The sequence below is a fragment of the Trichosurus vulpecula genome, chromosome 5, assembly GCF_011100635.1.
Source record: "Trichosurus vulpecula isolate mTriVul1 chromosome 5, mTriVul1.pri, whole genome shotgun sequence".
Classification (NCBI taxonomy): domain Eukaryota; kingdom Metazoa; phylum Chordata; class Mammalia; order Diprotodontia; family Phalangeridae; genus Trichosurus; species Trichosurus vulpecula.
This window is the reverse complement of record NC_050577.1, coordinates 58,387,350-58,400,507: the sequence shown is the minus strand read 5'-3', so window position 1 is coordinate 58,400,507 and position 13,158 is coordinate 58,387,350. Positions and strand designations below refer to the sequence as shown.

General features: G+C 37.1%; 1 protein-coding gene across 1 annotated transcript in view; it reads right to left on the bottom strand.

Moving 5' to 3' along the window:
• Window positions 1-12,480, bottom strand: part of MALRD1 (MAM and LDL receptor class A domain containing 1) — a gene marked incomplete at its 5' end in the record, with an annotated part of 881,642 nt that extends 869,162 nt beyond the window's left edge. The window contains 2 exons of the mRNA XM_036760519.1: window positions 2,720-2,860; window positions 12,288-12,480. Coding sequence (XP_036616414.1) covers window positions 2,720-2,860; window positions 12,288-12,480 — 334 coding nt within the window. The remainder of the gene's footprint in view (window positions 1-2,719; window positions 2,861-12,287) is intronic.
• Window positions 12,481-13,158: the final 678 nt, after the last annotated feature.

The following is a 13,158-nucleotide window of genomic DNA, read 5'->3' as shown; positions in this document are numbered from 1 at the left end:
TCCCTCAAACTCTTAACCTCAATTTTTCTATGTGTAAATATGCAAACAGATCTTTAATCACATCCATTTGGAAGTTCTTGTCAATCATCCTAGGTGCTTGTTATACAAGTCCTTCCATTATTTAACTACAGAAGTTGCGCTCAATTTGGTGAAGCCCTTTAATGATTTATCCTGACATTGTGAAGATATCAGAGAAGCACACAAGCTGCTCCTCTCTCATCTGCCACCTGACCCACCTATCTTCTCTTCCTATCAGATATCTTTTACTTCTGTTCTTTGAAGTTCCATATTGATTATATGTTGCAGTGTCTTCACATCTGCTATGAATGTCTTCATTGCCCTCTGTAAGATATTCTTTTTTAATTGCAGTATTCTGTGTCTTGCTTCCACACATCAACCCTGGTATAATTTGGGTTTTAAAGAAGATGGACCCGGGCTTTCTTAGGAAGTTTGGGGTCTTTAAAGGAACATTAAAATTTCCCAAAAGCAATCCAGCTCACTTTCTCCTCTTGCTGTTCAACCCTGGTCCCAACTTGTTATTGCTATGTGCTGCATTTCCCAGATGTTCATATTGATGGAGAAGTTTTATAGTTTCCCCATCAAATACATTGTATAATATGATCAAAAGACATATGTCCTCTGCTCGGTCTTCCCTATGTAAGGTATTTAGACAAAATTCTTTTAAATGATTATATAGATCTCAAAGAGAAAGTTCTGCAAGCTTTTGAGGCTTGATGTAATCAATACCACATCATCTTTATACAAAAGCATAAGGAGTCCTTCCACAGAGAAACTGTCCTAAACCGTGCACTGGGACTCCTCTGACACTGTGGCAAACACCTATGGCAAACTTATAACTCCTTGTTTTATGCCTTGCCTCGCTCAGGCTTATATTCATCAAATGGGACCTTGATTGGGCCTATCCCTGCATCTTCCAAGGAATCTGTAAGATTTTGATTTAAGAATGGGAAGTTTGTTGAAAAGGTAACATTAAGGTTTTTTCATAATTAACAAAAAGCTCAGTGGAATCTTCTATTTTGCACATCTTTTATTCAGTTGGGAAATGATAAATGTCATCCATTCTTTTGGCTTTTATTTTGTGTGTGTATATTTGTGTGTGTGTGTGTGTGTTTGTGTGTGTGTGTGTGTATGAGGCAATCGGGTTAAGTGAATTGTCCAGGATCCCACAGTTAGTAAGTATCAAGTGTCTGAGTCTGGATTTGAACTCAGGTCGCTCGGACTCCAGGACCAGTACACCACCTACCTACCCTAGATCCAATGATAAATATTTCTTGAGAAAGCCTTCTTGTTCCCTACCAATTCTCTCATGAAAATGCCCTTTTCATGAATAGATAAATCTTGAAGATCTTTTGTAGATGGGAAAGTAGACATAAATATCAGTGGCTATTGATGTTTCTCACTCACCTTCTATCTTAACTATATTTTTTGGTATTTCCCCCTCCCTCAGATAACTTATCTATCAATCCCTCATGCCCTCATAATTGTGTCACTTCAGCAAAGTTCTCTCTCTCTCTCTCTCTCTCTCTTTCTCTCTCATATATATGTATATATACATATATACATATATTATACAACATACTATATTTATATTATATATTAGCATTTATATACATAGAGAGAATAAACACATATATGTGTGTATATGTGTGTGTGTATAAAAATATTCCAATCCATCTGATTTCTCCATCTCTGCTTTGTTCTCTCTGGCACCATTTTTACCTTCCCTCTGAGCATGTCTTAAACTGTAATGTTTTGATGTAAGTATCTTGACTTCACTGTCCTTGATGGAAAAAATAATTTGTTAGAAAGGTCTGCAGGTCTTTTTTCTGTTTTCTTCTGTCTGTTCTCCTCCTTCCATTTTCATTCTTAAATGCCCTTGGGATGATTTTGTATGTCTTGCCAGTTTTTCTTTAAACTGGATTTACTCTCCCCTACCCCTCTCTGCTTTATGAGACAACACTGCTGATAATAATGCTCATAGTACCTAGCCTCACCAGGTTGTCAGAATGTAAAGCATTTTACAAACTTTAAAGTACTCTAGAACTATCAGCTATTATTAAATGCACATAATTAAACTTACTTCTAGTCTCAGTCACTGTTTGCTATGATGAAGCTTCTTTAAAAGTAGTGAAAATGTCTTGAATTTAGCCTTTCATTCAGACAATCAAATTTAGAAGTGACATACCTAAAGAGGGAGAGAAAGCACCAGAAGGGGACAGTGGATAGAAGGAAAAGGAGGTAGGGAGTTAGGGAGAGAAAGAAGAGTAACTATAGACCATGTGCAACTGAGAAGAATTTTTATTTGTGGTTTGTTTGCTTTTTTTGAGAGATGGTGAATATTTGAGATAAGACAGTAAAAGGCACAAAAAGCAGACAACATGAAATGAAATCAAAGTAGCCATAAGTTACTTAAGGTGTGAAAATATCACCACTTTAAAAAAATAGCTTACCAATGAAAGTCACAACCAATCAAGCAGCATCTACATCAGTAATAGTGGTTGAAAGTTATTCTCTTCACTGAATCATTGAGAAGAATTTTTATTAATTTTGTAAAACTATATCATCCTCAAATCAACAGAGCAAAGAAATATAAAAATAAATAAAAATCATTTTCCTTTGTTTTAAGAAGGAGAATTCTTAGAATACCCCCATAGATATACCAAAAATCAGAAAATAACTATTAATTAAACATTTTTACCAGACTCATTTCCATTGTGATTGTAGTATGGAGGTGAAGTACTAGTAATTCCATTCTTCTTAGTCCAGCCCACCTGGATACTACCATCAAGTGTCATCACGAAGAAGTCAACTTCAAAATCACACTTTTTGTCAGATGAACCTAATTGGAGAAGAATTCATTTCAGTTTTCAAAATTCAATTTGGCTTTTAGCTTCTGTTGGCACTAGTTCCACTAGTAATAATATTACACTTACTAGCTCATTTGTTTATCACTTAATAGATTACAAAATATTTTCCTTACAACAATTTTATAAAGATATTTAGTATAAGTATGGTTTTCTCTCTTTTGCAGATTAAAGAAATGAGTCTGAGACTTCTGGGTCATGTGACCAGAAATATGGCATAGTACACACTTTCTCCAGACCTCTTTAACTCTTAAAAACTCCCTCCCCCCCCCAAAAAAAGAAGAGGAATTGTACACTAGATATAGAACAAGTGCAACTGAATCCATAGGACAAAAGAAGAGAGAATCTCAAAAAGGTAAAATCCGTATGAATTAATAGTAGAGAATGATAACCCTTAAAGCTTCATCCAGCATCCCTCCTCCTCCAACAGCCTCTGCATTCCTAACAGAGAACCACGATCCGATGGACACAAGTACTTTGAGTGGGAAAACCATCATAAATTTCTTTAATTAGAAAGCAAAAGACATATTCGGGTTTATCCATAAAGCAAAGGGGTTGTGTAGAGAAGTAAAAAGAAATAAAGATTCAAAAGAAAGTTGAGACCAAACAGTGACGGACCTTCAATGTTTGGTGGAAAAGTTGGTAATTTATCCTACTAACAATGGAGAGCCATTGAAGGTTTGGGGCAGCAAAATGATACAACAAATTCAGTACTTTAAAGACAATCCTTTTCACTTAATCTGTACAAGCTGGGCTCCTGGTAAAATCCAAAAAGTAACATATATGAACTATCTTTTCTCAGTCCCCTGCAGAAATATCTTCACTTAGTTAAGATTTAAGGTTTTGCTTTCATTCCCTAAAGAGAACTAACTTTTTTTAAATCCATTTGAAGAATGGTTCTTCATTCTTTGCAAAATCAGAGTCAAAGATATTATCTATTAGGTTACTGCCTGTTCCTTATATTAGGATTCATGTGATAAGTTCTTTCTAAAATTCAGCATCAGGGAAAAAAGTTTGTCTTTTTAAATGAATTCTTATGCATGCTTCCTTTTATCGGGCAATAAATACTACATAATCCAATGTGTTTCTGTTTTTGCCTTAGCTGCTAGGGAATTCAAAGTTAGATTCAGTGCTTACCTACAGGAACCAACTCATTCCAACTGTCTGGTACTCTATTCCTCTATTTTTCAATTGGTTTTTCTTCTGGTTTTATTCTTAATTTTCCTGTTAAATATATCTTTTAACATAGTATGTCATATCAACTCCCTTTTTGAGGCAGGCAGAATACAAAACATAATTTTCTATTATTTATTCCCTATTTTTATTCAAAAGGATTGCTATTAGGCATATCACCATGACTAAAGTTAATACTAAAACACTGAGGATTTTGGTGACATAGGTAAAATCATCAGCATCCGTTTAGAAAGTTATTCCTATGTTCCCAGGGATAATGAACCATAATGCTGCTTTGTTGGTCCTCTTTCCTTCACATTTTATTAAATGGGAAAAAAAACCTTTAAGACAGAAGTTTATAAGTCCCCAAGAAGGTTTTTTTATTGAACAGAAATGTGGTTTTGGTTCTTCATCAATGCTATGTCTATATTCCAGAATCTCCACAGGGAGCAGAAAGAAGGAGGTAGGTGGAGAGGAGTGATTATCAGGTGAAGACAATAAAAACAAATAAAGGCAGTAGGGAACAGAAAGGGTCAAAGCACATGGCACAAGACTTCACGTATAGTTGCACCAATGGCACAAAGGGCATGGGGCCTGTTAGCTATTCTTCTCAGCTGATGATCCAGTTTCTCTCATTTTCCTACATCTCAAGGGAACCTTGTACACTAAACACCTTCTACTAGGAGAAAAGAATATGTTTGCCCAGAAGTCAACACTATTAAAATAAATACAAAATATTCAAGGAGGGGCAGGGCTAGGTGATAAGGAAATACCCAGTTGATAAGCAAAGACTCCAATTGGAGGTGAGCCTTGAAGAAAGGAAAAGGACTCCAAGAATGGAAGTGAGAATATTCCTAACACAGCAGACAGCCTGTGTAAAGGCATAAAGACAAGTGATGGTAATGGAATGCTTAGTGCAGTGTCTGGCACATAGTAGGTGCTTAATAAATGTTTATTAATTGCTTGACTTACTGATCTATTGAATTCTCTGTGTGTGAAACAGCAAGTATTCCAATCCTTGATGTCTGTAACATAGAGGAAGTGAGGGGAAGTCATTTGAAATATATCTGGAAAGGCATAATAAAGCTTGATTGCAGCAAATATAATAGTCTTTCTGTACCCTATAGCAACAGCTTCCACTTTACTCTTGTTCAGATTTAATAATGCCAATTTGATGTCCCAGAAAAGTTTGTGGAAAATTAAATTCTTATACAAACTTTAAATCTCTATGGTCTTCATGCAGTGCTGATTCTGTAGTCCTGCAGTAGAACATGCCTAGACTTCTATGAGAAGAAGCAGAAAACCGACAAAGAGCCATGATCCTCAGTCAAGGGAAAATTAACTTGCCCCTCCCTCCAAACCTAGTCCTCCTGCTAACTTCCTTATTTCTTTTGATGGCATCATCATCATCCCACTTATCCAGCCTTGGAGTCATTTTTTACTCTCTTCATTCCTTAATCAGCCACATCCACATCTCCATCATCATGGCATACCATAAAAAGCAATGGATTGGAGTCAAAGAGCCTAAGTTCAAATCTCAGGATCTTTATCTACCTCTTGCATGACCCATAGCAAACCACAATCTCTGTGGGCCTTGGTTATCTCATTGGAAAAATGAGGAGAGTTTGAATGGATGACCTCCATGGTCTCTACCCGTTCTAATCTATGTGAATTTATAAACAAAATCACTTGCCAAACAAATTCTAGGGACAGAATCTTGACACATTGTGAAGACAGTGCTCATTCTTTGTAGCCCAATTAGTGCAGGCTGAGCTCATGGTAAAATCTCAAAGAGACATACTTGGGCCTTAGGATCTCCAACCTCTGCAGATATGTCTTCACTGAGTAAAGACTTTAGGACAACCCTTCCATTCTTCCTCCATAATATCTCCTCCACCAGCCTTTATGGCCCCTACATATTATCTCCAACCACCCTATTTCAGGATATCTTCCCTGGACTGTTGTAATACCCTCCAGAGTGGTCTTCCTGCCTCATCTCTCCCTTCTCCTATTCATCCTTCACACAGCTTCCAAAATCATTTACCTATCGCACAGAAGTGACCAAGTCACTCCCCTACCCAAAAATCCCTATGGGTTCCCACTTCATTTATGACAGAAAGTGGTCTTCTTAACTTGATATTTAGGCCTTCAATGATCTGTACCCAACCAAACTTTCAATTTCATTCCAAACCAATCCTCTTCATACACATGACATTCCAACCAAACTGTATGATCCCCCATTTTATACTACACTGTACCAACTCTTTTTATTTGCATATGCCATTCTCTAAGCTTGGACTATACTGCTCTTCCTATAACAGCCTAACATCCCTCTCTTCTTTTGAGGCCTAGCTCAGATATCACAATGAAAACTTCCTGGATCTCCTCAACTGAAAATCTTTAGTGGTTTCAAGTCTGCTGCCTGATACCATAATAATATCTGCCTCCTCAAATTTTCTTAGAGTATTACATCTGGATTTCTTTGTCCTTTGCCCCAACCAAGCTCCAACTTGTATTAATAATTATAATATTTGCGTGCATGTGATATCCCCATAGTAAGCTCACTGAAGACAAGGAATCACTGTTTATCTTAATATTTGCAGTGCCTAGCACAAGTCCTGGAACAATGAAGAAACTTAGTGAATGTTGGTTAAATTGAATTTAAATTGAAAGGAACCTCTAAGATTACTGGATTCACCCCCTATGTTTATACATTAGAAAGGAAAATTAGAGAGGGTAAGTTGGTTGGTCAATGTAAAACAGCTAGGTAGTGAAAGACTAAGAACTATAACCCAATTCTCCTGCCTTTCATTTGTTATTATTCTTCAGTTGTTTTCAGTTATGTCTGACTTTTTGTGACCTCTTTTGGGGTTTTCTTGGGAAATATACTGGAGTTGTTTGCTATTTCCTTCTCCAGCTCATTTTGCAGATGAGGAAACTGAGGCAAATTGGATTAAGTGACTTGCCCAGGGTCACACAGCTAATAAGTGGCTGAGGCCAGATTTGAACTCAGAAAGAGGAGTCTTCCTGACCCCAGACCCAGCATTCAATCCACTGTGTCACCTTACTTCCCCCACTGCCTTTCATAGCCCAGTGTTTTCCTTATTGCCAAATATCCAGTACACCTATTTATCTTTTGTCAAGTGTTACTGATACTTTTTTTCTTCTAAATGAAATTGTTTTTTTTCTGATAAATACTCCCTTCTCCTGAAGTAACCCTCCCCAGTAAGAGAGGGGAAAACAAGAAAACTTACCAACATAGCCACTGCATCTGGCAACATCAGGTACCATTTCACATCCCTAGTCCTCCATATTTCTCTACTGAAAGAAAGGAAGCATTTTGCAATCTGTTCTACAGGACTAAGTTGGGCAATTATGCTTTAATCAGAGTTGGCGGCCTTTTAGTTTCATTTTTACTTCTATTATCTCACCTAACTATGTAATCTAAACCAAATGAACCCAACAAATATCGATTATGACACACGGAATATACAGGAGTGGCTCTCATGATGCCTTTGTTCTAGCCACGCAGTGAAGTTACTTGAAGATGTACTTTATAAGGTTCTACAAATGCTGTTCTCTTAGCTTATTTATACCATTACAGAGGCAAGCATACATGTGTGTACGAATGCCAACCATATTTAAAAAGCTTGAAATTACCAGCTACAAAAAGTATTTCAACTCTTCAGCATGGTGGCTGTTAGCACTGCCCTTTATGCCTTAACATATGTCAGGATGATGGTGAATTCTAGATGTGTTAGAAAGAACAAAAAATAATGAAAATATTTTCTTTCCTCAGGAGATTCTCAGCAGGGGATTTCTCCTTGTTATAAATTTAGTCTAATGATCAGATATGTTCAGCTAACTCTTGCAAAAGACACTGATGAATCACCAATAACAGCTAGGTTATTTAAAAGTATATTGTGAAGAGGTGTTTTTTAAAAATCTTCTTTATTCCTAACCTAATAAGATCACAAGATCATAGAGCCAGTGATAAAAGGGAGATGAAAAGTCATCCAGTACAATTCCATGTTTTTACAGATGAGTAAACTGAGGAGGGGAACTAGGAAGTATAGTGGATAGAATAGCAGGCCTGGAGTCATGAAGACTCATCTTCCCAAGTTCAAATCTGGCCTCAGATGCTTACTAGCTGTGTGACCCTGGCCAAGTCACTTAACCCCATTCACCTCAGTTCGTTCATCTATAAAATGAACTGGAGAAGGAAATGGCAAACCACTTCAGTGTCTCTTCCAAGGAAATCCCAAATGGACAGGACTGAAAACAACTGAATAATAAAACTGAGGCCCAGGGTTAAGTGAATCAGAATCATAGACTCAATGCTGCAAGAGACCTCTGAAGTCATTTAATTCAACCCTCTCATTTTACAGTTGGGGAAAGTGAGACAAAGAGACATCAAATGACTTTTCCAAGATCATACAGACAGTGAGTTTCAGAGGCAGGATTTGAACCCAGGTCCTCTGACTCCAGCCATTGTTCTTCTCCACTGTATTACAGTGTCTGGAAAACTATTCTAATAATTCTTGAATTATCTTGCTTGGAGCTTCTGTATACATGTTTATAGTCACATCAACATAGCTGAAAGAACCACTTTCCATAATTAAATCTGTCATCCGTAGGCTTGAGAATACCCCTAGAATTCTGAGGGGGAATTATAGCTGAGCTCAGGGAATACAACCTGACAGTACAAATGCGAGTTGGAAAAAGGATTCTCAGAGTCTTTTAGAGCTACATTTATATATCTGGCACCTGGTGTAGTACCTAGCACATGGGAGGTACTTAAGAAAGGCATGTTGATTGGTTGAATGTTGGTTAAAAATAGCTTATCTTGTTTGAAGCAGAGAAATGGATTAAATAGAAGGGGAAAAAATATATATATTTTTGTGGCTCCACTAGTTTGCTGGGTTTCTTTTTAAAGGAACTAATCCCTACAGAGACACAAACACATTATTGTATTTGATGAAATAACTTGAGAATCATAATTTTTTCACAACCTTCTTCCCCAGAGAAGAGTCAACAAAAGAAACTCAACTCTTAAAAGTAATCCTGAATTTATCTTCAGCTTTTTCTCACTGCCTTGCAAGTGAAATATCAAAGCAGAGACTACTCAGAGATGAAAATGGAAAACTTTAGAAGCCAAGAGGTGACCGCACAATGTAACATTTAAATTGAAATCTGTTTACTCTACAGATCCATCCCCTGCTCTTCTCCAGGGCTGACAGTTATTAGAATTTTTCATGCAACAGAGACCTTTCCCACTCAAATGCTTCCTCCTGCTTTCACATTAACCTTTTCCCTGAAGCAGGGCCATGCATGCTATCACAGCAAGAGTGCTAAAAAGGAGCTTCCTAGATATCAATAAAAGAAAGGACTTTGTACATCTTGTCAAACTGGCCGAGTAGTTCATCTTTGTGACTTGGCAAAGGAAGCATCTGGGAAAGAGTCCTTTACAGAGTCTGGAGCAAGGGGCAGAACCCTCACATTTAGCTTCCATGGAGAAATTGGACACATACAAATGAATCCTTGTACTCCCTTGAACTTTGTCCAAGCACTTAACAGTTTCTAAGTACCCACAATATGATCACTCTTTTAAACAGCAGGAAGAAAATCATTAACCTGCTTTAGCTCCATGGCGAAGAAAATTTTTTTCAGTAATGACTTTCATTAAGTGGAACTAATATTAGCAGCCTACATCCATGCAAGACAAACAAGTACAAAATAAAAATCAGAAACTCAATTTCAGTGCACCACACAAGGAAATATGGCAGCTTCATTGTAATCACCCACTAATATTTCTCAAATGAAACATAAAAATGAAACAGCAGATAAGTTAGGCCCATTTTCAAGTTAAAAAATTTACTCAAACTAAAGGCCTGCTAGCCTCAGATAACACATGTAATTAAGCAGTAAAAGTTTCCAGTGGATAGTAGGATTTTGAGCTTGAAGGGACTTAGAGATCATTTGGTCCAAACTCTTTATTTGAAGGAGAGGAAACTGAGACCCAGAAAAGGGGAAAATATCTTACCCAAGTTCACTTAAGTAACAGGTAGCAGAGCTAGCATTTGAACTCAGGTCTTATGATTCTAAAGCCAGTGGTTGTTGTTTTTTTTTTTTCTAATGTACTACATATTCCTTTTCTAAAAGTTAGTTCCATGTGAGAAATAATTCATTTGGATGCCTACTCTATTCCAATCAGTATTAATCAGTTTAATATTCTACATAGGTAATATGGAGATAGATAGGTTCTCATAGTGGGTCTCAAACTTTAATGTAATGTTCACTACTTGTTTATCAAGTATAAGGCTCACTTACACTACCATGAGAATACTGACAAAGATATCTCCAGCCTGTTTTACTCAAAATCCATGTCCAAACACCGCATGGGTGGGATGTCTTGATGCTTTGGAAAGTCCCCCAAGTTATCTTTGTACTTTTGCACCATTCTCTCTTGTCCAAAATAAGCAAGCAGGTGACCATCTTATGACCACAAAGTCAATGGAGATGCCCCATGCTTCACCCAACCTGTGCCCCTCCCCCCCACAAGAATATGTCATTTTTGGCCCTCAAAAGCAAGGTCTATCAACCCATGAGTTCTGTTTTTTGTTATGCGTCTTTGCATATTTGGGTATCAAATGCTATAAAAACAAGGTACAGGACAAGACAGGGGCATCACAGATTGTGAGGAAGATCTGAGGTCCACTTTATTAGAGGGGACCAAGGACCCTTTAATAAAATGCCATTGGCTTAGAGCTCTGCCTCAGTCTCTTTTATTGTAGGTTGGACAATTTTAATCCCCACAGCCAATTCTAATATTTCTCTCAAAATATTCCATTAAAGCTGCCCAAATACAAGATCAGTCATAATGGATATTCACTCCTCCATTGCTGAAATACAACATTCTCACATACTGACATTTTTGTATAAGAACATATGGGGACAGCCACATGTAGAACAAAGACACATTTCTTTCTCTGGCCTGGTTCCTCAACAAGAGACAATGGATAAAGAGACAAAATAGACTGGCAGACTGGAGGACTGAGAGAGTCAGCAAACCAATTTACTTGCTAAGATTCAGCTACCCTGCAAGATCCAAATACCTCACTTTAAGGTCATGAGGTGAACAACTAAGCAGAATTTTTATTCATAGTCCACTTTACACACAAATAGAACAGAACCAAGCTTTGTTTAGCAATGCTCCTGACAGGTATATATGTTTTTATGAGAAGTTTTGTCCATGTGTGCATTCTCTCCACTGATACAGATCATAACTCCTTTGTGACTTAGTAGATAGTCTTCAAGAATTTCTGGGACCAAATATATCCATCAACCTGTGGCCGACTAGGCCATGAGCCTCTCCAAATTTATTTAGGTTCACACTCAGACAGTTGGTTCCAGGCCCATCACCAGAGTCATACTCGAAGACTTTTCAGCTTAGAAGGATCACCGAGAGCTCATACTTTTCTGGCAATGATTCTCGAGAGCTCAAAGTCACTTCCACATCACAACAAAACATCCAATTAGAATATTAGTGGAGGATTTTTTTAAAGACACCAATGTAAAAACTACATTTGGGAGAATGCTCTCTTGGCTGAATTCTGATTTCTCCCCCACAATATTCATTACCATTATATGCCCTCAGATTGATTACATGGTGGAAGAGTTAGCCACAAAAGAAAGCTTTTGTTGAATTTTGCTTTCACCACAGCTTAAAAGAAAAGGGATTGTGGCATTAATTTTTAGTTTCTTTTTCCTGTCCCTATCAAAGAATCTAATCTAAAATAAAATAGCATATAGCATTCTCTCAGTTTTCCAATTAATTTAAACCAGAAATGATTAAACATTGTCTATGTAGCAAAATAAATAGGTTGCTCCAAATACATTGGATGGACTCCTTTAAGGCCAACTTTAGGGAGGATTCATACAAGAATCATGCAATATGGACTAATATGGATGGGTTGCAAACTGCATTGTTGGAGGCAATATACGCACCCATGAGATCATGGATCCAATTGAACATCAAAGTAAAATAGATGCCCACCACTATTAAATAGTGTTCATCATTATGCACAAAAGACATCCAAGAATCTCTAGTCCCAGAATCTCTCCAAATAGCAGATAACTCAATGAATCTCAACCCCGTGAATTTAAGCTCAATATAATAAGCAAAGTTAACATGAACTTTTTAACAAAGGGACAAGAGCATTTACTTACAAGGCAAGTCATCGTTGTTATCTTCACAGGGACCTGTGAAGTTATTATATGTGTTGTCCAGAGTCAAAGAGAACCCAGTATTGCATTGGATCCCTCTTCCTTCTTGAATTAGCAGAGAAGTGAAAACACAAAAAAATTGAAGGAAGCAACCAACTTTGTTCATTGGAAATGTTCTAAAGAAACTGTCCGGTCTAAAAAAATATTACCCCTCACTATTAATACTTAGTCAATGACTAGAAACAATGCCATCATCACATCTAACTCTCTCCCTATCCAACGTGTTTTCCTGTCCCACTTCCACCAATACAACAAACTTGCTGACTCTCTGGGATTCTTCATTAAAGATGACTCCTAAGTCCATTTATTCATTCTCTTCAGAGGTGTGTCTTTAGAAAATATTTAACTTGAATAATTGCACCATTCCTATAGATAGCAATGCATGAATTATATAGACTGTGCATATCACTTTTACATAATTCAAAATGCTTATTGGCACCCTTCCTACAGCAGGAGAAGACAGCAGCTATAGCAGCTGTGCAGGCACCAAAGCTGTAAACCTCATTGTTAGACTAAGTCATCAAAATGAATTATTCATCATCTATAGAAAATCTTTGCCCTGGATTTCTAAATTCAATCTACATAAAATCATAGGATTTATTTTAGATTGAAAGGGACCTGAAACACCATTGACAAATGAGGTAACTGAAGGCTAGGGAAGTGAAGTGAATTTCACAAGGTCTTTCAATCACAAAATTATTATGTTATAAAGGACCTCAGGTGTCATTCAATCCAAACTTTTATCCTAGGTAGAAACTCACTCGATAATTAATAATGGCAAACAGTAATGAGCATAATTTACATAAAATTTGCA